The sequence below is a fragment of the Gordionus sp. m RMFG-2023 genome, chromosome 1, assembly GCF_954871325.1.
Source record: "Gordionus sp. m RMFG-2023 chromosome 1, tfGorSpeb1-WG-v2, whole genome shotgun sequence".
Classification (NCBI taxonomy): domain Eukaryota; kingdom Metazoa; phylum Nematomorpha; class Gordioida; order Chordodea; family Parachordodidae; genus Gordionus; species Gordionus sp. m RMFG-2023.
Genome location: NC_088775.1, coordinates 23,452,176 through 23,479,197, shown reverse-complemented (window position 1 = coordinate 23,479,197; position 27,022 = coordinate 23,452,176). Strand labels below are relative to the sequence as shown.

The 27,022-nt window shown below is 29.3% G+C and overlaps 1 protein-coding gene across 2 annotated transcripts in view; it reads right to left on the bottom strand.

Moving 5' to 3' along the window:
• The window catches only part of LOC135922627 (zinc phosphodiesterase ELAC protein 2-like), a 31,668-nt gene extending 5,707 nt beyond the window's left edge, over positions 1-25,961 (bottom strand). The window contains exons 1-10 of one of the 2 annotated variants that reach the window (XM_065457074.1): positions 25,709-25,961; positions 25,426-25,667; positions 25,235-25,384; positions 25,066-25,142; positions 24,469-24,591; positions 20,735-20,891; positions 11,508-11,604; positions 7,377-7,534; positions 6,020-6,376; positions 4,635-4,851 (exon numbers count right to left, since the gene is read on the bottom strand). In XM_065457074.1, coding sequence (XP_065313146.1) covers positions 4,635-4,851; positions 6,020-6,376; positions 7,377-7,534; positions 11,508-11,604; positions 20,735-20,891; positions 24,469-24,591; positions 25,066-25,142; positions 25,235-25,384; positions 25,426-25,667; positions 25,709-25,944 — 1,814 coding nt within the window. In that variant the 5' untranslated portion in view covers positions 25,945-25,961. The remainder of the gene's footprint in view (positions 1-4,634; positions 4,852-6,019; positions 6,377-7,376; positions 7,535-11,507; positions 11,605-20,734; positions 20,892-24,468; positions 24,592-25,065; positions 25,143-25,234; positions 25,385-25,425; positions 25,668-25,708) is intronic. The other variant, XM_065457140.1, reaches the window with a different exon arrangement.
• Between the last annotated feature and the right edge of the window lie 1,061 nt (positions 25,962-27,022).

The following is a 27,022-nucleotide window of genomic DNA, read 5'->3' as shown; positions in this document are numbered from 1 at the left end:
TATAATATAATATAATCTTATAACCATTAACTCATAATGTAAAAATTTTTATAAAAAATATTAAGGCCCGGCCGGCTCGGATATATTTAAAAAAAATTTTTTTAGGCCCGGCCCGGATATGTTTAAAAAAATTTTTTTTAGGCCCGGCCCGGGTATATTTAAAAAATTTTAAATACGGCCGGGCTTAGGGCTTAGGGCCGGGCCGAGTTTAGGGCCGGGCCTGCAGGTCTCTGACTATTATATTATCCATTTCTGTCAATTTTAACTTAAAGGCAAACTCATAATCCTCGTCTACTATTTCAAGACCAGGAAAAAAGAAAAAATCGTTAGTAAAACGTTGTCTCTACCGGAAAAACAACAAATGAAGGTTAAAGAGATCGCTAAATATATTGGAATGTCTACAGCGTCATTCATAAATTTAGCAAGATACATTTCCAGAAATAAATGAAGATCCTTTAAAAAGGAATACACTATTCAAAATAGAGGAGGTAAGAAAAAAAATTCATATTAGTGAAAGAAATATCATGCTCTTATTAATGACAAATAATGTTTACGATAAAAGACAAGTCCCAAAAATAAGGCAACTATAAGAAAATATATAAAAAATATTGGCTGATAGAAAAAAAGAGCCTGACATAAGAAATAAGTCTGGGGCTATAAATATTCGTCAAATTTATTGTGTTTTAAATATTACAAAAAAAAATTATTTAGATGAATCAACGTGCATCCCATCCTCGTAGGGTAAAAATGTTAGTATTCTTTGAACAATTAGAATGGGAGGGGTAATTCATTCTAAAATTAAAGAGGGAGCTTATAATGGTGTATTATTCCGAGATTCCATGTGAAAGCTTATTTAATTTTGCCAACTCATGCATTTATTGTAATGGATAATGCATCTATTCATAAATCACATTTAATCAACTACAAAGATAGGATTAAATATCTACCGCCCTAGCTTAAACCCAAAGAAATTTTTTTTGGTGTATTCAAATAAATTCAGAGTAATCACTCCTTGACTTAATTCACGAGATGAAATTATTACCAATATTATTGAGCTCTTTAGTGGACTCATTCCATATGATTTTACGAACTTTTACAATTATATGCAACAATTTCTGGAGTTGGGTTATCGTGGACAGTCGATTAATTAGGTAATCTCTAATAATTAATTTATATTAATATTTTACATTTTTACTGTTTTATTTTCTAAATAGGTATCATCTTCGAAGTCGAAGAACATGTGGAATGGGTTTATAATATTTTGATTTTATAAAAAATTTTAATATACCAATTACATCGAAATTATTATAAAATAGAATATAACCAGAGACCTGCAGGCCCGGACCGTATTTTGATTTATTTAAATATACCCGGGCAGCGGTGGGTCTGAATTTTTCTTTATAAAAATACAGGCCTGGGTCTCAAAATTTTTTCCAAAAAAGTACGGCCGTATATTTTAAATCGCCATTAATAGAAATTAAAAATAAATAAAATATATTTTAAAAAAATCCGGGCCTGGACATGCAAATGGTATCTCTGCAGGTCTCTGATATATATATCATATTTTTATCGAAATAAATTGATATAAATTTAAAGAAAAATAATTCTAAAAATAATATTTAAAATTTCATAAAAAATATTATATTTTGTTTATAAAAAATCCCAAAAGAGTTTTTGCAAAAAATATTTGGAGTTTTAAAATGTTAATTAATTTAATTTATAAAAATAACAATAATCCTTAATTTAATTGTTTATAAAGAAAATATTTTTGTATAAAAAAAATATATATATAACAATCAATAGTAAAGGGGGAAAAAAATAAAATATAAAAAAAAGGAATGCCATGTGTGTCTAAGAGGGAAAAGGGAGTGTATCGAAAAACTTGTAATTCCCTTATGATTTCAAATTAAATTTTTTGTTTGAAGGGAAAGGACTCGTTTTTAACCCCCGTCCTTATTGAAATTTTTTTACCCAATTGATTTAAAAATTTTAGGGATTGGGGACCGGGTTTCCAAACACTAAAAATTAGAGGGATAAAAGTAAAATTATTTAAAAGGGATTTATATTCATTGCATTTTTTGATTTCTTGGAGTTCCAAGAGGTCTGAGTTTCTATTAGTGTGAAATGAGATAACACATCACACATTTAGTGTTGTTAAATAGCTGAGCCAAGCCGGCTTAGCCCTAAGCCCGTTTTTGAGCCGAAAATTCGGTTTAAGCTAAGCTGGTTAAGGAGTTGGCTCAAGCCGAAATTTATTTATTTGAGATTAGTGTTGTTAAACGGCTGAGCCAAGCTGGCTTAACCCTAAATCATCTAGTTTTTGAGTCAAAAATTGACTCAGGCTCAAGCCGGCTCAGGAGTTGGCTTAGATAAATGACAATTGTCTTGATCGTTATTTTTAAAGTTTTTGACGTAGAAACATGTTAAATGAAAATTAGATGAAGCATAAAAATTGACGTCATAATCGTTATTTTTAAAGTTTTTTAATGCAAATGGGTAAAAATATAGCATAGAAATGTGACAATACGTGGACAAATGTGATATGGGCGCATATGAGAAGCATGAATCTTACAAATATTGATGCTCAGGACCGTCAAAAATGGAAAAAAAAATCAGAGGAAAAACTGGCCTAACTGGGTAAACCTGGAAATGGCCATAAAACGGAGAAGAAGAAAAATATAATATAAATTATTGTTTAAAAAAAAATTTAAAAACAAAATTAATAAAAATATTATTGAAAACATATATGAGAGAACTAGGCTGGCATAGTACATAAATTTTAGATATTTAATATATTCTTTTAAAATATTTAAATATATAAATTTTGGCTCAAAATTAAACTCGAGCCAGCTCCTGAGCCGGCTTGAGCCAACTCAGCATTTTAACAACGTAAGACATATCCCAGACAAGTCTTTTTCCGCCGAGTCAAGACGTTAAAGACATGCCATCGGGACCCATCCTAATTTAGGAGACCTAACGGTTCCAAACTATTGGAGAAACCGGCCAAAATCAAAGATTTGCCGATCAACTTAGTTAGATTGTCATGTCGCAAAAAACGGCCAATGACTTTAAGACAAGAGAAACAATGTCCAGAAAATGGATCAACTTGTTTAATAGAGGCAGCACAGATGTCAACGGACGGGATAAGACAACCTAGCCTAAGACCAATAACTCATGGTTTAAGTCACATTTCCTTTTATCCACTCGGAATCGCATCTAGACATTCATGGCCTTTAGGATTTTTTTTACGTTTATGAGTAGTTGAAGGTTAGTTAGATCGAGACACAAACAAAATTTTTCAAATGCACATTGAAGCATGGGAACTAGAAAGCTCTTTAAATGGCTAGAAACGGGGTGTTCAGATCTTTGGAGAGTTAGAGTAATCCAAGATTGTTTGGCCGAAGTTAAAAGTGGATGATCGTTCAACTCGATTAGCGAGGAAATAGAGTCGTTAAAGGATATACGAGAAGAAAGGAGCAATTGCCATAAAATTGGGGGATGAAAATCCAAGCCTCCCTGCTAAGCAGGCAGAGGCAAATGACCAATTAAAATCAAAAACTTTAGGACTAAAAGGGATTCGATAAAATGTTTAAATTTTAATTCGAAGGATTTAAAGAGGGAATTATATTGGAAAGTCGGGGAAGATTTAAAGATGTGCAAGAATTTAGGTAAGAAAGAACATTTTTTGGTGAGAAAAAAAACTAATAATTGGGAAGATGAGGAAGATTCCTTAGCGAATTTAAAAGAGATTGAATCAGATTGTCAAAAAAATTTTGACAAAAGGAAGTTGAAAAGCCGATAGGAGAACCTAACAAAGTTCCTTGTGCGGAATGATTTTAAAATCTGGGGGAGTAAAATCCTCATTGTTGAAGTAAGATATTTTTTTCTATTTAAGAAAAGACCAATTTTCGAAGTTTCCATTTCAACGTATTCGATGGCCGACATAACATTGGGTAAAGATCCGCCAAAAGAGCCATCGTCGAGATATTATAAATTAACATCTAGTTTGAAGTCAGGCTTTTATTTTTGATAAAATCCTGAATACCTATAGTAAAGAGTATGGACCTAAGGGATTACCTTGCTGAATCCCTTCTTCAGAGGATATGGAAAATTCCCGGAATTTGAGTAACGAGGGAAATCCGTAACAGAAATTAAGGAAATTCCAATATTTGGGGAAATGTAAGAAAGAGAGTAAAAATGAGCTCCCATGAATGCTAATGAAGGCATTTCGAAAGTCTAACTTGCAGAAAACCTTATCCGCCTCAGTGTTTATTAAATTTAAATTTTTTTTATAAATTAATTTTTGTTTTAAATATATTTTACAAATAAACAATAGATATTTGTTTAAACATTATTTACCCCTTCTTTTTTACATTATATCCTTTAATCGAATAATGAATATGCTTTGTTTAAACTTTTGTTTTTAATTAATATATTATATATTTTTTTTACTAAATATTATAATAGGGCTAGAAAACACCAAAAAAATATTTTTAATCTAAAAAATTGATAGTGAAAGATTATTCCTTTGAATAATTCATAACTACAAATTAACATTCGAAATCAAAAAATATATGGTAACATTTTAATTTAATGTATCTTATTTTTATTTACTAATTTATATTTTTGTGTACCTTAAAGGAGGTTGAGAAGATGATAGGCTACCAAAAAACCTAATAATTTGACCGGCACTTCCTTCCCCACAATCCATGAGGATAGATGTGTTCAGATCCAAACCTACCCATATACAACTAACATTGCGAGTCTTATTGGGTACGGCTGAACCTGTACCCAAAAATACGAATTGAGGATAATCCATTAATAATTTCGCGTTTGGTTCCATATCTGAATCTTTAAAATAAATCAAATCACTAAATATTCATAAGGTACCCACCTAAAATCCAAGGGGGGGGGGTCAAGTTTCAGAATAACTAGTGTCGTAATACGTGACTGAAATTAAACCTGTGCGCCGCTAGCTCACGCAAGCAATTTTCTCTATGCCGGATAGTCACCAATTAAAATGAGCTACGCCGCTCGGCTGACCACCTATTTTTTATGGCACCGGCACAGCATGTTAAATTTCTAAAATGCTAATAAATAATATTTTTTAAATCTGAATATTAAGTTCAATAAAATATGAATTGGTTTTTCGGCAATACACCAAATTGAATATGAAATTTTAAAATTTGAATATCGTACTCACTGGAACAGCATATTAATTATGCTAGAAAGTATCCATGATATTCCTAATTTGCTAATTTAGTTAGGAAAGTACTTTGTAAACCTGCTACCAGTATACTTAAAATGATCTTTTCCATCGCTGGATTAATACTCTATGCTAAAAGAACCTCTTTATGTCCCACAAATCTTTAAAGATGGCAATTATAATTTAAATAAATTTGATTTCAAATTTATTTATATTTTGTTTGCAATTCCAAATTTATATATAAATTTGTCTTAATATAAATCAATAGAATATTACAGACGTTATAGTTGACCCTGAGTAAAAAGAAAATTCTTTAGTTTATTCCGGAAAATGAGAAATACATAAATTTATCTAGGAATGGAAAAGGAAATGATTTAAGAATTAATATATTAACAATCTTAGAAATAAGAGTGCACAAATAATACTAATTACAAATAAAAATAATATTTAAAATATGTAATGTCGCCAAATCCATCGCCAATTCATTAGACTGTGGCAAATCGGGGTGCTAATAAACGCCAGTAAAAATTTTAAAAAACCGTAGCTGCCGATTGAGACTTGGGCACACAGGTATATGGGTAATACAGTATTCCTATTAATAGGGGAAAAAATTTAATGAGGAGGTTTAAAAAAATGTGAGATAAGTGAACAAATTATAACCATAAAAAGCTATTATACTGTTATTGCTGAAGTTATTCATTAATTGCGAATGTTAAAGCATAAAACAAACCTCAGAAAATTTTGAAATCTTCCTGAAAAACGATAAAAATATATTAAAAATCGAAAGTGCCTTTTTTAAAATAATGAAGAAACCTTCGATTTGCTTCTTCATATGACTGATGGCTTGTGCGTAGATTAATTCGGCGTGAATCTTATTCTTATCATCATCGTTATTAATAGCCTCTCTTTCTACCCCGTTAAGAATAGTTGGTGAAGCCAATGAGTTTCCATGATCATCATTTCCAATTATTTCCCTTATATCACAGCCGTTGGATATTTTTTTAAGAAGATCTCTGGCGCCAGGGGTCTTTTTTGCGGACAGATCGCGAACGCATTCGGATATGTCAAAGCCACATTTTTCAATTGGTCTTAACACGTATTTCGACATAGTGGTCCCGTGACAGATATTTAATTGTGGAGGGAAGTGTTGGTCGAATAGTTTGACGACATCTAAAGTTTTAAATTTAAAAAAATCAATCAGTTAATATTGGGATTTGTTTCTTTCTATCAGGGATGTGAACCCTTCAGTAAAAAATAAGGATCAGGGTTCAAGAATAAATTTTTTTTTAAAAAGGTTCGGTTCTAAGGTCCGGGTTCGGAGAAGATAAAGAAATATTGGCTCAAAATAACAACATTTTTTTATTTATTTAATTATTTTTTATACTCCATTAAAAAGATACATTTTTATAAAATATTAAATAACTTTCAAATAAGTAATGGGTAATTTTAGTTTATATTATAACTCAACTTTATTTAAATTTGTTACTGCTCCATATTTTATAAATACTGCCAAAAACACAAATTTTTTTATAACTAAAACACTACCCATTTTGTTTAATTTATTGCCCAAAAAATCATAGCGTTAATATCATTTATAATAAAATATTATTAAGTATAATACAAAATCCAGGATATTTCACTTCTAAGATTGATATAAAGTAAAACAAGATAAGCAAATTCCTTTTACATTATTAGCATAAAATATCATTTATAATCAAATATTATCTATAAAATGGAAGTATAAAAACCAGAAATTTTGAAAAATAAGTAGAAAAACAAAAAAAATTTTTATTAATTTATTTTTGAGGTAAAAAAAAAATTTTTTAATATTTTTTTGAAACCTAGAAACCGTGACTTTTAAAAAGGGTTCGGGTCTGGGTTTAGCAAAAATAATGAATGTTCAGGGTATGGATGCGAGTCTGCGTTCACATGCTTTCCAACAATCAAGCATTTTTTTTAACTTATTTTTTTTCATAAAAAAATAATGGGTAGTATTTTGATTTTTATTTCTAGTTCCCATTCACCTCAATATTAGGCTGCCCCTATTAAATATCAGGAGAAAGAAAGAATGTGTCCTATTTTCCTTATACCCCAGTGCCCCCGACCCCATCCCCCCAAAAAGAGTGATGTTTTTAACTAGTAATTATAAAAAACACAGTTGAATGCTAACTTTGTTGCGGTGTATATTCGTGTTTCAATTGTTCGTTAAAAGGAAATATTCCAGCATGCACAGTGTTTAATTTGGCCTGGAATCGAAATGTATCTAAGAATGACAAATCCCCATTGTTGGATTCGTTTAAAACCATATGCGATGTTTCAGGGCCAAATCTTTTAAAAAAGGCATTTTAAAAAATTTTTTACTTGATCATTTTTTATTATAACTATAAGACTTAGGGCAAATTGAGTGTTTAGGAATAATTAACAAAAATTATGTTATAAATTATTCAGTGATTTTAAATACGACTATTAAGTAGGTGATAAATCTCTGATGTGTAAATACTTGGAATATATAAATTTTTTAAAAAAATATTTTTTTTCTCAATTTTAGGTTTGTTATCTTTTAATATTATGCTCGTGAACGCTCTGGCATGCCTTAGCCTAAGTGTGACAAGAAATTTTTAAATTCAATGTAGGTAAATATTAAGTAATAATTAGCTTGAATGGGAAGTGTAAATATAACAATAAAAATATGTCTATTTTTTCAATCAAGAAAAATATTCCAGCATCTTCAGTTACTACTGCAAGTGAGCGATTCTGGTGAATCATGCTCGTGGAATTGTCAGTCTTCTTTTAATAAATATCATATACAGTTTGGTCTAAAATTTTCATCAAAATTTATCTATAACATTATTTTATAATTAATTTCTCAGTAAGGGTAATTCCATGACAAATCACCCAGTGATTAGGACGACCATTTTATAAATGGATGAAACTTGGTATGAAGGTTAGATTTTATATTTTATGCAAATAAACATTTTACTATAGCTTTAATATAACCGGAGTTATGGGCCATCAATAAGATCCTTTTCCTCTTTTAACGAATCTCATAATACTCAAATATTTTTGGCCCAAAGTAACAAATTTTATATCATTTAGTATAAAATTCGCCTCAAGAAAATGAAAAAATTATATTATAAATATCTTCCGTGTCGTTGTATTTCCGTAAAACAAAAATAAATTATTTTGAAAAGTGCCCCATTTAAAACGATAAAACTCATGAAATGTCTTTATTGACAATATATTCAAATATTTAAGTAAAAATATTAATAGAGAAAATAAGGATTTAAATTTTATTTAGCTCTTCTTAAATTTTAGGAATTAATATAATTATAGAGGACGATCTTAAAAATATATTATAATTATTTTCAACTATAGCGCCATCTATAATAATTTTTTAAATTCCTAAAAATTATAAAAGCAAAACAAAATTCAAATCTTTATTTTCCCAATAACATTTTTACTTAATTTAAATTTGATGAGTTTCATCGTTTTAAGACATCCTTTATAATTGATTTTTTAATTCATTATAAAAAACTAAATAAAATTTATATTTTTATTTTCTCCATTAATATTTTGAAAGCTTTTAAAATGATATAAAATTTGTTATATAATCAAATCTTTTTTGAATTGTTTAAAAAAGGAAAAGGCTCTCATCGAATTTTGAAGCCCATAACTTGGGATATATTTGAACTAGAGCATTAAAATTTTGATTTGTCTAAATATACAATCCATTTAACCAACATTCCAAGTTTCATTTTAAAAAAGGTCGTCCAATAATCAAGTTATTACAGTCAATTTGTAACGGAACCTATAAGCATAGCATAGCCCCCCCCCCCATTATTCTAATTATATTATTAGTAAAATATTCATTAGCTCTCATCAGGTCTTTACCCACATATTTATAAGGGGGTAGTGGGTGAAGGGCTAACATCACATTTGCAATAAAAACAAAAGTATACACCTATTTTTTTAATATAAAATAAACTAACCCTAAACTATTATTGTCTAATCATAAACCTAGCCCATTTCCTAATATACCTGCTCAATGAATGGTTTCAGTAAAATAATTGACCCAATGTTGGAATAAGATTTTTACTGAACAAATTTTATTTTATATAATTAAATTTTTTTTTCACAAATCATGAAATACTAGTGATGCTAAAAAAATAGAAGGCGTACGTTCATTGACACAAATCGAACGCGTTCACGTTCACTTTCAAAAAAAAGACACGTGTTCATGTTCGTTCAAAAATTTTTTTAAAATTTAATTTAATATAAATAAATATCTTATATTAACACAATACATTAGCCATATTAAAAGAAATATAGTTTCATTTTGATAATATAATTACAACATAATATAATATAGCAAATAAAATGATATTTTTATTTATAAAAATTTTTCTCACTAATTTTTAATAAAAATTTTTCTCACTAATTTTTAATAAAAATTGTTTTTTAAAATTTTTATCTGATAGACAGGAACGCTTGGCAGTTAATACGGCATTAGCTATACTAAAAACGTGCTCTACAGGGTAAATGAGGGGATTGCGGTATTATACTTAATAAACAACCTTTTAACGTGTGGAATTAATTAAACACATTTATTGTTTTGTCCTTTGCTTCAAAAAATTGAGATAAGTTATCCTCCTCCAATCCATCCTCTACTTCCTCGTCAAAAAAAGGATATCTCGAAATTAACAGTTATTGCATATATGCATTTTTTCAATAACGCTATAAGTTTATTATAGGTTCGTTCTGTGGAAGTTTTATCCATGGCCATTGAAGCTTGAATACTGGATGTATAATTGCAGAAAAACATATTGGTCTTCATGTATATGTTCAAATCTTTAAAAAAAATAAAATATATGCAATTAATTTGATAGTGATAGGTTTAATATCTTTTATTAATCCCATTTAATACTGCGTCTATCAATGGTTGACCATATTTTAGGCCACTAATTTTTTTTAATTTTAAAATAACTAACGTTATGGGGTCAAATAGCCCAAATGCATTTTTTCTTCAAATTTAATGATATTACTTAGTTATATTATATAAAATAATTGGAACTTGAAGATTTCAAAATTGATATAATACTTTTTGGGCACATTTTACATTTGGTAAGAATTGAATTAGTTCCTTCAATATAGGATGTTACTGTAAAATATATCATATTTGAGCCATTTATTCAGAATCAGATGATGAAATAATAATATCCAATGCTAATCTATTAAATTAAAATATAAACAATAATATTCAAATTAAATAATAATGGCGTGTTAAAAAAATTGAAATGTGAAAAAGGAAAAACAGTTGATTAAAAAATATAAGCTTTTTATTTGGATTAATATTAAATTTTTCAAATAAATAAAAATAAAATTGTTTATAAAATTGAACGAATGTTAAACTAGAACGCGTTCGTCATAAAAAAGTAACGCGTTCGTCATAAAAAAGTAACGCGTTCAACGTTCATCAAGAATAAAAGGAACGCCGTTCATCATTTTTTTCAAAAAAACGAACTTCATTCTCGAACGCGTTCGTTTATAACACTATAAAATACTAATCAATCTTGAATTTTGTTAAATTATAATATTTATACTGATTAAATTTTAATTTTATAATGAAAAATGATTCTAAAAAAAGTAAAATTATTGGAAATCTATTCACATTTTATAAAAGCAATAGGAAAATATATTCGTTTAACATTAATGTAGAAGTCCGAGTCTTACCCAGCCCTAATTAAAATTTTAAAATCAAGGTCTTGCCCCACCGAGTTCAAGAGATTTCGATGTAATTTATGGCAATATAGTCCTATTAAACAACACTATAAAAGGGAAAATATCTATTAGTATAGTAATTTTCATTTTTCAAATTAAAAAATAGTAATTAACGTTACTAATACTAAAGATTTACTCATTAAAATGAAAGTGTCCATATGCATTGAAATCCGCCATTTAAATGCATTTAGACGAAATGTGAAAGGTATTTCAATGGCGTTTACTACAGATGATGACCACAGCTGACTTCGATGTATGTAAATTTTTAATAAATAACTCGTAAGTCTAGGTTAGTATTAATGGCATCGATTCTAGCGGTAAAAATTTGAAATGGTGGAGAATTAATTTTATACCTATTATCTTTAAACACAATTGGGAAGTAAACTCCTTGACACAAACGGTCGTCTTCTTGAATAGGTGAATAAATTATATATTATCGAAAAGAACTCCATAAAAAAAAGTTTTATTTCTAGTTATTTTGAATTAGAGTATTATGTTTAAAAATTAAATTATGTCTAAAAACTTTTGCATCCATCCCACGTATTCCTGAGTTAACATTATATCCACGGGAGTAAAATGAACCATGATTTTCAATAGTTTATCGATTGAATCCAGGGAATCTGTTGGTGGATTGTGCGAATAGGTAAACAAAATTACATTTATTTTTTTTAGGAATTAAGATATCATTTGCTTAATTTATTTAAGAGTTAAGCGAAGTAGTTAATAAACGCGTTTAACAGCATTATAATGAAAGCTGGTATACTACTATAAACGCCTAGCGCAACACTGGGGCTCTCATACTTAACGGCGTGTGATGGCCACATTTATTCGATTCGAACATTATAATCGAATACGAATAATAGTAACATTCGATTTAATTCGTTTTTTTAGGCCTACTGATAATATAAGATATCTAAAATACTATTCCCCGTATAACAAGTAATATTGATCTTCACAAATATTAAAACAAAGGTACAATTGGTATTCAAAAAGCTAAGAATCGCAATTGTGGAAGTAAAATATGTAGAATACTAAAATTCTTATAATCCATCATTCGGATATCTTTTTGGCCTAATTAAGAAAGTGTTTTAAACCATAAACTTTTATGAAGTTGTTTCTAAATACTGCTCCAAAATAATAATCCATAATAAAAATTACCTGGTAAAATAATAGGCAAAATAAACTATGTTTATTTTCCATGGATAGTTATAAAGCTAAAATCATTAGTGTTTGCAAAATCCGAACCTATCATATCTTGTATGGGAATAAATTAATAAAATATACTTTTGTTTGAACTTTATCTTCGAACAATTATGTCTAGAAAAAATTATTCGATTCAAAATTTACGAATACATAACAAATTAAAATTCTGTCAAATAATAAATAATTTGAAATTTTTTTGAAAATCGTATTTTTTTTAGTAAATATTAAAATTATTTGCTAATTTTTTTCAAATATTCGTAATTATTTTTATGTAAATATTACATAAATATATCATTTTATATCATATAACTATTTTTTTATTTTTTAAGGATCATATAAAATAAAAAAGTGAAATAAAAATATAATATTTCCCATTCAGGCTACTGGAAATGTTGAACTCATTGAGTACTCCAAAAACTAAATTTTTTAGATATTTTATTTAGTTAGTACACAACATAAAAAATTAAGCGTTTTATTTAGTATACAACATAATTAAGAGCTCTATTGCATAATTCATAATCGCACATAGGATAATTATAATAAAAATATTTTTAAAATAAATTTTAAAAAGCTATTCTTTAGGGCATAAAGTTTTCCTAACTGTTACTTTTTTTGTAATTCTCTTTTTTTATTGCATCAAGATTAAGATACATATATAATAAAATTATAATTAATAAGTATGAATAATGAAATATAGGGATGTACCGATACCACTTTTTGGAGGCCGATCCGATCCGACATACACGATATTAAATTGATATCGGCCACGATCCGATATCATATCTAATTTTGTATTCTGTAAAGATACCAATTAATTTTTAATATACTTTTTATTAGTATTACATCTATAATTAAACTATAGCATAACTTATGTCATTTAAATATATTAAATGATTAAAGCGAAGGTCGCAAGTTCGAGACTCGTCTTGGCCACCACTATTTTAAAAGTCAAATATTAAATACTTTAAATGTCAAAACACTAAATATATTTTAAATGTTAATACTAAATATTAATGTAAAAATTATACTGTTTATAATTAATGTTTTTCAAAGTCAAATATGTTCATACTTGATACTTTTGTTCTATCTATTTTCCCTTTTTTACAAGAAACCAGAAATGAATGACTGAATTTAAAAAAAATATAAAAAAACGTAATAATAATAATTTATTTCTTTTTTCTCTCTCTATATATATATCTATTTAATTAATGCATAATAATAAACAAATAATAATAATTCTTTCTAATTTTAAAAATAGCAATTTTTTATAATATATCATAAATATGAATGCGCAAAAAAATTAAAAAATATAAATCACAAATAAAAATTGAAAGAATGAATGCGCAAAAAAAATCAAAAAAAAATATTAATCACAAATAACCCATTTATTATACAAAGTGACTCCTCGCTAACAAGATACACATAACACGCCCCCACTAATTGAAAACCCAACTTCGCATTTCACCTTTCACCCGGCATAATTCTCGTCGCTTTATGGTGTTTTCACGAATTTATACGGTTGTTAGTTTCTTGAGTTTCCTCCATTTATGTGTCGCTATTGTCGATTTCCCGTAGAAATTATCTCAGTTCGAACTGGCTTCATTTACCATTTGTACAATCCATTAACTATTTTGTCCCATCAACCATTATATGGTTGATTCCCTTATTATTATTATTATCAATCACCCCGCTATTTTTACTATTATTATCAATCACCTTAGTATTGAGCCTACCCCACCTCTGGTTTAACAGTCCCCTTCAATTTTTCCTGGATATATTGCGCACCATACTAAAATGAATGTTTCTTTACCATTACTTTTTGATCAAGTATATCCCCCTATTCATACTCCCGATCGTAACCTCCCAGGTTCCACGCCCCTCTTCAATTGATCCCTATGCCGTACTCCCTCTCTTCCGTCAATGAATTTCACTCGATTTAATTGTCCCATGCTCTCCACGATCACCCCAGATTCCCATTTCTTATTACTTCCAAATATCCTAGCCCATATTGCCTGCCCTACCTTAAATTCCGCTTCATTCCCGGCCTCAGACATCTTCTTTCCCTGTCTTGTCTGTTTCAGCGAATCCAACCAAATTCTAGTTCTCCGTCCTAAAACTTCTCCGCTGGAGGGCTTCTCTCCTTTTCTACTGTTGTTATAGTACGTCACGGCCACCCACAACTCTCCGCCTCCATTCTTTCACTTTCTCAACCAGTTCTTGACCACCGCTACCATCCTTTCCGCTTGTCCATTAGAACTCGGATGATACGGCGGCGATAAAATGTGTTTCGCTCCAGTTTCTGCACAAAAGATTTCGAATTGTCTACTAATGAAGGCAGGGCCCCCGTCCGTTACCACTGTCATAGCAACCCCAAATTTGGCCCATAAATTTTTTAATACTTTTATCACAATCTGTGTTGTTAATCCTCTTACTTCCTGATATTCCACCCATTTCGAAAAAGCATCTACCACTAATATATATATTTTATTTTCGAAGTCAAAGAAATCCAAATGGATGCGCTCCCAAGGCTGCGCTGTCTTCGGCCACACACTTTCTTTATCTTTTCGGGGCATCGGAGCCCAAGAATTACATCTAACACAGGTTCGACTGATATTTTCAATGACTAGGTTCATTCCTGTACATTCTTATCGCCTTTACTGCTTCTCTTAGTTTGATTGGTATAACACTCCTATTTCCTCGCACAAAACACTCATCTATTATCGCTAACTCCTTTTGTACATATTTATAGGTCCGGTCTCCCACCCACCACGTTTTCTGTCCCTTAAGGCACGCTTTGATCCGTCTCAATTCCTTATCTTTCAAAGTCACTCTTTTAATCTCTTCCCATGTTACCGGCCCGCCTCTAGACACTCCTGCCATAGGAATCAGTCCTTGTTCAATTTCTTCCGCCCGTTCTTGTTCTTTCTCCTCCACATCTTCCCCAGGTCCGCATCTGGATAAAATGTCTGGTAAATAATTTTCCCTCCCTCGTCGATATTTCACTTGGACATCAACTGCCTACTAGCAATAACCATCTTTGCAGCCTAGGCGATAGCATTAGTTCCTTGTTATCCTTCCGGAATAGATGCACCAACGGCTTGTGATCGGTGTAAAAATAAATCTGCACCCGATCAGATATTCACGGCACTTCGTTAACCCGAAAATAACGGTCAATGCTTCTTGCTCAATCACTGAAATACCTGGTCTCTGCCGCTCTAAAAATTCTTGAGAAAAATAACACCGGCCTTTTTACCCCATCAATAGAATGCAACAGCGCTCCTCCCACACCTTTATTGGATGCATCTACGGCCAATATCACTTCCAATTCATTATTGAAGCACACTAAAACGGGTACCTTTCCTATTTGACCTTTTAATTCTTCGAAGGACTCCTCTTGTTCATTTGTCCACTCAAATTTTCTCCCTTTCTTTAATAATTGATATAAGGGCGCTGCTATTTGAGAAAATCCTTCCACGAACCGATGATAATAATTTACCATCCCCAAAAATGCCTGGGTATTATCATATTATTAATTCCAGTCATATTTCTATCCACCTACCGCACCTCCTTTCCTGTGAGCCCCAGATAAGTCACTTCGGTCACCCCCAACATGCTCTTTTCCCCGCTGGCTCTCAATCCATTCTCCTTGATCCTTCAAAATACTTCCTCCAATCTCTGTTCATGTTGCTCGGGATTTTTCCCCGTCACCAAGACATCATCCATATAGTAGAAAACTCCCTCCATTCCCTGGAAAACCGCAGCCATCGTACGCTGAAATATGGGAGCTGAAACATTAAGTCCGAATGGTAATCTACAAAACGCAAAAAATCCTTTCGGAGTAGTAATCGTTAATAACTTCCTTACCTCCGGCCTTACTCGTAATTGCAGATATGCATTCGAGAAATCCACTTTTGAAAAATAAACACTTCCTTTTAGATTAGCCAGTATTTCTTCAATTTTTGGCAAGGGATATTTAACCTCCACTACCCACGGATTTACTGTAACTCGATAATCTACACATAAGCGAAGTTTCCCGTTGGCTTTTTTTCACAGGCACTAACGGAGTCGCCCATTCACTGTACTCCACCTGACATACAATACCTTTTCGTACCCATTGATTTAACTCCAATTCCACTTCCTTTCTCCATTCAAACGGTATCCTCCATAACGCACAAAACTTTGGAACGCAACCATCCTTTAATTTAATGTCTACTTCATAATCTCTGAGACATCCTAAGTCTTCATTGAAAATTTCCTGATAACTTTGTACTAATCTCCGTACTCCTTCTTGCACTCTGGTCATAGCCAATTTTCTCCCCTCGTCTTCTTTAATTCCCCCCTTTTCTTCACTGGACATAGTTTCCTTCGTCATTTCTCGATTTTCCTGATGGTGGTATTCATCACTTCTAGATTTTCTTTCTGTGATTCCTCCTTCCTTACCTTCACCTTTCCTTCCTCCTCCTTCCTCGTAATATCACGACCCCTTTCATTGACTCCAACGTACCCCGGGTAATTTCTACCTGCTCCGGCTTCTCCCCCGGAACTTTTTTCCTCCATTTTGCCTTTATGATTCTTCTTCCCTATTTCGCCCTTGGAGTTATTCTCTTTTACTTCTGTTATATCATTACTTTCCTTTATTTTGATCCTTGAATTATTTTCACTTATTCCGCTCCTTGAATTATCGCTCCTGGAATTATTTTTCCTTAGTTCGCTCCTTGAATTATTTTGACTTGTTTCGCTCCTTGCATTGTCGCTCTTTGAATTAACGCTCCTAGAGTTATTTCTCCTTGTTTCGCTCCTTGTAAGACTTTCGCGGTTTCCCTCATTCAACATAATCTCAATTCCAGGCAACACATTCTCTCTCAAGGCCATAACAGCATATTCCTCACTCGTTATTGGTACAAATATTCCCCACCATGAAAATACTCCCCAAAAACTATACCATGGACCAATTCTAGTGATCCAATCCCAACCCATCACAGCTTCTATATTCCGATTAACAATCCATAAATCTAATATTTCCACCCTTTCCTCCGATGTCGCCACTATCCCTACCCATGGCTGCCAACAAGGTTCCATCAAACTGCCTTATTCTCAACCCCTCATTCTCTATCCTTTCCCCAGGCCAAATATTTGATATCCATTATAACCAATTACCGAAATGGCAGCTCCTGTATCAAATAACATGGGAACCCTTCTTCCCCCCAAATTTATCATTACTCTAGGACAAGGATCATGGACTATCCCCTCTTGTAACATATTTACGCACCCCTCTTTATTTGGTTCGCTGATTAAATCCCTCCTCCGTACCCCCTAACCATATCACCCCGACCTGTACTGCAATTTTTTCACTATCATATAGTCACAAATTCTCACAATCCCTCGCCACATGCCCACCCTTTCGGCATCTAAAACATTCCATATTTTTCTCCCCTAACTCTCCGATATTATTTGTTCGCCCCTCTTCCCCTCTCTCCCGCTCAATAGTCCTCACATTTAAAGCATTTGGACTCATACCTCTCTGTGGGAAACCCCCTTTGTTATTGTAATATTGTAATTGTTCGTATTACATTCCTCCTTATTATGCCCAAACCTACCACAACCAGCACAACTTAATCTCTCTTGTCTACCCGGACAATAAGGGGCTAAATGTCCTAATTTTCCACAACCGAAACACTTCGCCTCCCGGCAATCTCTGAGCATATGACCCAGTTTACCGCAATTATAACAACTAATTACCCCTCTTCCCCGAGAATTTTCTCTGGGCTCTCTATACGGGCGCAACACTTGATTATTTCCAAAATTTTGTTTCTCAGAGCCATATACATTACTATTTATATTGCTATCCGTCCACCCTTTAATTAACTCCTGAACCGGTAACCAAGTAACCTTACCCAATATCCTCCTCTACATTATGTCCCTCAATGGTCAAAGTTTGTCCTTTAATTTTAACGCTGCAACTCCTTCTCATTCTCCTGCCCCAAACTAAACTACATATCCATATTAATAGTATAACCAACGCTCCAAAAATATTATACTGAACCTCCCAGTATTTAACAAATTTTACTTTTCATCATGGCGTTATAAAAAATTTATGATCAATTTCAAAATAAAAATCTTGGTTATCTGTAATGTCAACAAGTAAGATATTATAAGTAACGTAAATAAGCCAATGATGCACATATACATGCACACTTAATAGGTCAATTGATGACAAAATTCTTGTAAATTTCTTGTAACAGATTTATGTTTAAAAATATTTGGGCAGCACTTCCTACAATTTTTGATAAATATCATTATATTTGCAAAATTTTTGGCAGCACTTCCGTGTATATTACGTAAGCCTGAAGATTTTGTTCATAGAAGGAACAATGATCTAGACATATATTATCGAAATTTCGAAGCTCAGGCAATATTTTTTCTGACTAAAATATTGAGTTAGCCGTTTTTAAAAATCGGCCCAAAACGAGTCATTTAACAATAGTTTATAGTTTATATTCAATTCAATTGCAATTTTAAAAGTATATAAAATATTTTTATTGTTAAATCACTTTTATATAATAAGTAATAAGCTATATATATAATAAGTAATAAACAAATATATTATGAAATTTGAAATAAATATTTAAAATAATATTTAACATTAGTATATCGAAAATTTCTTCTTAGAAATACCAAAATTTCCAATTTACCAGAGGTCAGCCTGCAGCGATGGAACTGTCAATATCACCAGCTTCACTAAAAACAGATTCTGAAGAGATTATCGCACACTTTTATAAACAGAATGCGCAAAAAAATAATGGCAGAATGTTTATTAATTAATTATTATTATTAAAAGAATATATATAAAAACGGATTTCGATTTTATTTATAAAAATAAATGATTTTAGACAACTTTTTTTTAAAATTTTATAACATTTTATTTTTGTTAAAGACGCCCTTTTATATCGGATCGGAAAATTTTATAATATTGGCACATAACCGATATTTTAAAATGGGTGAAATATCGGGCCGATCCGATTTGATAAAAAATATCGGTAAATCCCTAATGAAATATAATATAAGTTAAGGTAAAATAATAAGATACCAAATGTTAAAATATTCAATTTGAATAAGGAAACAATAAAGTTATTTGGCAAAATTATAAAACTTAAATACAATTTTTGGCTAAGAGGTTTTTATCAAAAGAAATAAAGAAAATTATATAAAATGTATGCAAAATATTTTCTAAAAGAAACCATATTGTTACGCTTTAAAGGATAAATTAAAAAAATTATTATAATTTGGTCTTTGGAATATTTATTTAACAATATTTGAAATGTTTTAATTTAGTTTTTAGGAAATTTAAAACAAGTCACTATAAAAATAAATATAAAAAAATCAATAAATAGAAATACTGCAAGTACAAGAAATAAAATATTTTACCGGCATATTTTGAATAATATGTAGGGTTTATAGTGATCTGCATCAGGTCTAATTTTTCAAGCTCGGTCTGGCCCGACATTTTTAAAAAAAGCATTGTCGGCCCGAACCTTATTTTTTTTATTTGTCCACCTGGCCCGAATTAAATATAGAAATTAATTTTTTTTTAAATTATCATACCCAAAATAAAAGATATATAAGTTTTTGAAAAAATTTAAAAGTTGAATCAAATTATGCTTAAAATAAAAGATAAATGTTATATGGCGTTTAGTTTCTATAAATAAAATTAAATATTTATATTTTAAATAAAAAATATTGGTGCCCTTTTTGATATAATAATAGATTTAGATATATTTTAAAAAAATCAAGGCCCAAACCGACCAGGATTTTAAAAAAAATATATATTAGACCCGATACTGCCCGAACTTTTACTAAAAAATAGACCCGGGGCTGGGTTCAAGCCGGGCCTACTCTTGCAGATCTCTAGGTATACCCGTTTTCTGAAGGTGAATAAGATACCCAAGGCCACTCAAAAAGCTAGCAGGATCAAAAATGGATTTTTTAAAGATGGGTAAATTAAAATTTTAAATATGGTGGGCATATCGTTGGTCACATTGCAAAACCTCAGAAAAGATCTTTTAAAATTGTTCAGGAGAGACAAAAAACATTTTTGAAAAAAATGATTTGATAAAAAATATGTTTCTAATAAATATTTTATATCTTATGTGTATGGCTCTTAATAATTTTTTCATGAATGATTTGACAAGGATAATAAAATCAGTTATCGAAATATCTCAAAAATGAAAATTATACAAATTGCTGAATTACCATATATACAAAAATGAATATATTTTATTGAAATAGAGACGTTTTTGGAAGTGCTTCAATGTGCCACAATATGATAAAAAAAATGTTTTTAATAAAAAAGATTTCAAATCTAACAGTATAAAAAACGTCATTTGGGTTTTGCATGAATCTACGATATGCAACACTGATGTTCTTGTGCCCACTATTCTATAATAAAAATAATGATAATCGTGTACCCTATTTATTTTTACCTTACCTTTATAAAATATATTTATTCTAAAACAAAATTATTTTAAAAACGAAAATAAAAATTTACACCATTTTGATTAGAAATGATCGCTTGATCATCGTCCCGATGGTACTCGATGAAAGATGCGTTACTTACAAGGTTGTTTAAGTAATCCCTGGAAGGGCAGTCAACGATAGCGAATTTGAAACCTGGTTGATCTATTCCTTTAACGTCAGCAGATTTTACCTGTAATATAAAACAAATAAATTTGGTATTTATGAATCATGTGTAAATCAATTATTTATCTAATAGTAAAAAAAGTTCTTTATTATTAAAAGCTTATATTTTCCTTTTAGTGGATTTAATTATTTGTTTTCTTCACTTATTACAACTGGTTACAAATGATAAGACCAAGAAAGAACCAAACCAAAGAATAACTTATAATTTCTTTAACACTGGTGATGTAAGTTAGCGTGTCTATTATGTTTGATGACTTTAGCTATTTATTTATTAGTTGTGATATGATTAAATATAAACTATGCCATGTTTAATCATCGATTGAAATTTAATCGTAATTTGTAAATAAATTTTTACCATTTTAAAGACATAGATGTTTTTATAAATTTGGATATTTATTAGACTGGGATTTTTTTCATTCCGTTCAAAGTTTTCTTTATGATTATTAATGTACTTATGGATTGATACTACCATGCATTGTCTTACATGCATTATTTTATATATTTTAGAAATTTCTGACATTTTAATATACTGGAAATTTAATCAAGAGAAAATTTTTAAAAAAAACCAGTGTCCTGGACCTAACCTGAACCGGGGACTCTTTTTACACAAGTCTCTACTCAAACTGGACCTGAAAATATTTAAATATATGAATATTCAGCTGATTTTTCTTTTGAATTTATGTTCATACTGGGTCAAGAATTTTAGTAATTTATGATTGATTTTTTATAAAAATAAAAAATATTAGGTTACTTCCAAAATTGATTTTTGTTTTTACGTCTATGGTATTAAGAAATAACTGTTAACTTGATTACCGCGTTTTTCAGATTTTTTAAAACTTTTAGAAATAATATAAAAAAATTTACAAAAAATAAAAAACAACGTTCTATTTGATCGATAGTTTAAACAATCTAATTTACTAATAATTTATATTTAAACTGGACCTAGGCTGAAGCCAAGACCGACCAGGTCTTATTCGATTTGGCTGGATAGAACCCATTTCCCATTTTTCAAAATATTTTCGGTCTTAAAGAGTGTTTTTTCAAATTGAATAATTTTATTGATTGAAAAATAATCTAGTGAGTGTATAATTTCAGGAATTTTTAAAAGATATTTTTTATAGGTATCTTGATACAGACATATTTTTAAAGTTTATCTGAATGCAGATACAATTTTATCATATTTACATACAGGGTTCGCCGTCTCTTATTTAGAGCACAAAATATGTAAACGAGATAATAATAAAAAAAATGTCAATACTCCTATTTTATAATTCTTTCGAGCAAATTCTCCTTTAAAGCAAGCATTTATAAAAAAATGTTTACATTGAACTTGTAATTTATTCATTAAAAGTCAGGGGAGAATTTATAAAATTATTTTAAAAAATTCGAAATAAATTTATTTCCTTAAAATAATCTTAAATGGTATTGTTTTTTTAATAATTAATGGGCATCCTAAGCAAGGATTTCTATTCCTTAAAAATATCCTTCATAATCTTGAACTGATATCTATAGATTTAAATGGGGAAAAAATAAATATTGACATATTTTTCCAGGGTTCTGGACCAAACCCGAACCCAGTGCTCTACCCAAACTAAACCCGGAAATATTTAGAATTATGAACCTAGACCCGAACCCATTTTTTCTAAACCCGAGTCCAGAATCGCGTTCAGGAATCTTTTTTTATACCTTATGAATAATTTAATTCCTTAAATAAATTAATTATCTCGATTTTCCTGGAGCATGCATAAAAATTTTAGGCTATTACAAACAAATGGGATGATATACTTATTATTATTACAATTTTAAATGTAATAGAAATCGCCACTAAATCATTTCAAACAGAACAATTGACCCTACCTGACTTATATTGTTAATGGATTAAATGCTGTCTCGACTTGGAACGCATTCTAGCCATTTTAAAGTAATCCACTTATTTTGTTTAAGGGCTATAAATTTAATGAAGTTTTATACTTTGTACTTCTTCTGGACCCAAAATTTTCAATAATCTGGATAGATGATGAAAAGATAACGGTATTTAATTATTTTGTGAATAGATTTACTCTTTTGAACGTTGATAATATTTATCCAGTTAGTGCATCTGATTCATCTACAAATGATGATGAATAAAAAAATTTAGGAACCAAAGAAAAACAACAAAGTAGATATCAATTATGTCAAACACTTGTTGAAAAAAGTATAGGAACTCTGTATGGATATACAAATCAGGGACGGGAACCTTCCTTCTAAAAAAATGGGTTCGGGTTTGGGTTCAGTGAAAAATCTCTGAACCCGAAAATAATGACTTATTAAAATTAGTTAAAATAATTATCATTTTTTTTTTAATTTATTTTAATTGATTTAAAATTTTTTACGAAAAATGGCCGACTCTTAAATATAAAAAAAAAATTTTTTTTAAATATGAACTCTGGAAATCTTTTATAAATATAAATCGTAAATTACATGTTTTTTTATATCTTTTTTAACATAATTTTAAAAAAGGAAAATGAAAGTTTTAAATAAAAAATATAAATTTTTAAAAAATTAAAAAAATAGGTTTGAACCCTGAACCCTAAATTTTAAAAAAGGGTTTGGGTTCAGCGAAATATCGAGGGTTCAGGGTTTGGGTTCCCGTCCCTGATAAAAATATTAGATAAAAATCTTGAATTACTGTAATAAAAATAAGTCATAACTGATATGTATACTATAATAATCCAACATTTATTAGTATTTTATATTTAGGTGAGTGTTAAAAGATGCCTTTTCCGTCTAAAGTTTATACTATCTGATAATCGAGCACGACTGTAAGAAGACACTTAAGATATTTTAATGAGAACCAATTTTCAAAATTTAAATTAACCCTTAATTCTGTTAAGATTTAGATAATTTTTTTTAAAGGTTTTTTTAAAAAAAATGAAATGAATAAAATTTTGTTAAAATATATTTTTCTTATATAATATTGATATATTTTCTTAAAAAATTATGAATCTGGACCAAACCGGGACCTGGGTTTGGCCTATTGAACCTGCCCAACTTTTTAAAATTTCGAATGAACCCAGGGCTGGACTGAACTCAGTAGAAAATTTTGACGGGTCCAAAACCCTGTATTTTTTTATATATTTATGCTCATAGAAAATGGAATAAATTTTGCATTCTAATATTTTCATTTTTAATATAAAAATGTGTTAAATAAAAGTTTATCAAAATGTACATCTAAAAACAGATATAGATACCTCTAATATAGTATTTAAATACAGATCCTTTTTATAAAAATAAGTGCTGGCAGCAGAAACCATATTGGCCAATATACTTTAATAAAGGAATGGTGATCGTGTACTTATTAAAAAGTAATTTAATAAAATGCACTATTTATTTATTTTTAAACTTATAATTTTCATTTTACAATGGATGGCAAAAAAAGAACCTACTTTTCTTTATAAGATTGGTAGTGATTAACATAATATATGAAAGTTTTAACAGTACAATCTATCATATACAAAGTCAGAGTCTCTGGTACAAATTGTATTATTTAATTTGCCCTCATTCTTTTTTGTAATCGAAGATAAATAAGATTTAATGTGATTTACAATGGTTCCATCTTCCAATACGACATCCAAACCATTTTTCAAATTACCCAATAAATAACTGTTGGCAGGAACTTTGCATTTCAAACACTTGACAATATCTAACATTCCTGGCTTGGTATGAAGCTTCAAATTATATTATTTAATTTATATATATATATTTGGTATACAATAAAGTAAAGTACAGAGATATATCGTTACATTTTTTTTTATGATAACAGGAATTTTGATAAAATATCATCATCATCCAATAACAATTAGATATTCCAAAAATGATATAAAATCATCATTATATGTAAAGTTTATAAAAAAAGGAGTATATAATATAATTTATCACTAATATTTTTTTAGTGTTCTCTATTTATTATGTGATAAAAAGAATATATTTAAAAAGTCATGAGGTGAGATAGTTTCCATAACAACTTTTAATATTTTTTATTTAATTTCTGAGGGTTAATAATCATTTTTGACTATTGGTTAAAAGAAATTTTAAATCCCTCCATCACTGCTATTTTATAAAATAATATCATAAAAAAGTTTCAAGATAGAATATCGATATATTTTATATATTAATAGCATGTATGATAAAAATATTATTACTTGCCCAATGTAAGCTATGACAGTGTCTCTGTCAGTGGGTTTGGTGGACATTCTCTTAGGGGCATTTGACTTCATTTCTAAAATAAAGAGTAGTGATAAATAATATATTCATTTTGTGGATTATCATTTTAGAAAATGCAAAATAAATACTTAATAGTATTATAATTACCACTGGATATTTCAGTCTCTGATTGTGAATTGTCAGATGAAGAATAATCAATAGTTTTTATAAGAGAATTAGGATTATCATTAAATATTGGAATGTATTCAATTTTTAGGCATCCATCATCATAATAATGTTTGTGATAATCATATTTCTCTGCAATATTTAAAGATTGTAATATTATTGTTTTTAGATACCGATTTCTATATTTGTAGTTTCCATAAATCCTTTTGTCATGATAAAAAGATTTTCAACTTTGGGAGGACCATGCAATACAACTTTATTAATGCCTATATCTCTCAAACACAGTAAAATTCCAGGTAATCCTCCCATGTTATCCCAAGAAGAGTGGGTTATAAATATTCCTGATAATTTTGACAATTTGCATTTATGTTCAATAATTAATCTTTGAGCTCCTTCACCAATATTAAATAGATATCTTAATCAAATATCATAAAAAATTGATTCACTATTTAATACCTGTAGGAATTAGTAAATAGATGTATACTTTTAGGAGAACCTCTAGAACCATTTCCTATAACTTGAAAATAGGCTAAAGTTGGAATCAATGCTACATTATCAACTGAATTAGATTTGAATTTTTTTTTAGTAGTAGTTTTCATTTCACCTAATATATTAGATATATATCTAGTGCCTATTTTTGAGGAAACGACTCTAATTTTAAAAATTATTTGATAATTTTTCGAAAAATTCATTCACATTGGTAGCCGCACCCATGTGCCCCCATTTATGGTGCAAATAAAATAGTTATATATAGTGCTGTAAAGTAAGGTCAAAAATGTAACGTCGTTACCTTTTTTAAAGAAAAGGAATGCCATTCGTTACCTTTTTTAGAGGGCGCGTTTCTTTTTTTTTGAGTAACGGTAACGCAAAACGTTACTGGATATTTAAAATTTTTTCTTAAAAAATATTTAAAAAAGAAAAACATATTTTATTGTAGAATAAAATTATCTTTATTTATTGTTTAATATAAATAATTTAAGCCGAGTTTTTAATTCATATCATCCACCATTCCTTTATCTTTATTTTAAATTCTCGTTGTTAAATTTTCAGTCGAATGTTAATCTAATTAATATTCAATCAAAATTCAAAGTAAATGTTAATAATAATATCATTATTCTATTTTATAATTTATTTTGAGAATATTATGTTCATAGTACTTACTTCTTCAGATGAAGATGATTTAACCCTTCCCTGGCCCCAATTTGAGGCTACACTTTGTAAATGTTAATTATGTCCCAACGCAAATATTTCATTTCAACCTCAATGTCCAGCAGTTCAAACTATGAAGGTAAAAAGATGAATTGATATATTATTATTTTAAACATTAATAATAGAATATTAATTCATGGGTATTATAAAAGAAAAGAAGTATTCATTCATGATATTTTTGAAGCTTAATCATGACATTAAAATATAAGCAATTAAATTATGGCTGGGAACCAACATTAAAAACTCAAGATTAACAAAATATTGGTATTGGTTTAATTATATTTGGTTCAAACAATATCTTCTATTTCTTATTTTAGTATGTTATTGGTTAAACTTCAAATTGTTATAGATTAAAAGAATAAAATAGTTATAAAAAACTTTGTTTAAATAAATATGTATTTTAAATAAATATATATATAGAATAAAACTATGGAGCAATATTGTTTTAGAGAACTGAACCTAGATATTTTTCCTGCCTTTTATTATATTTCTGAATAAGAAATTGAAAAATTATCTTTGGCAATCATAATTTCAATTTTTAATGTTATCATTGACAATATT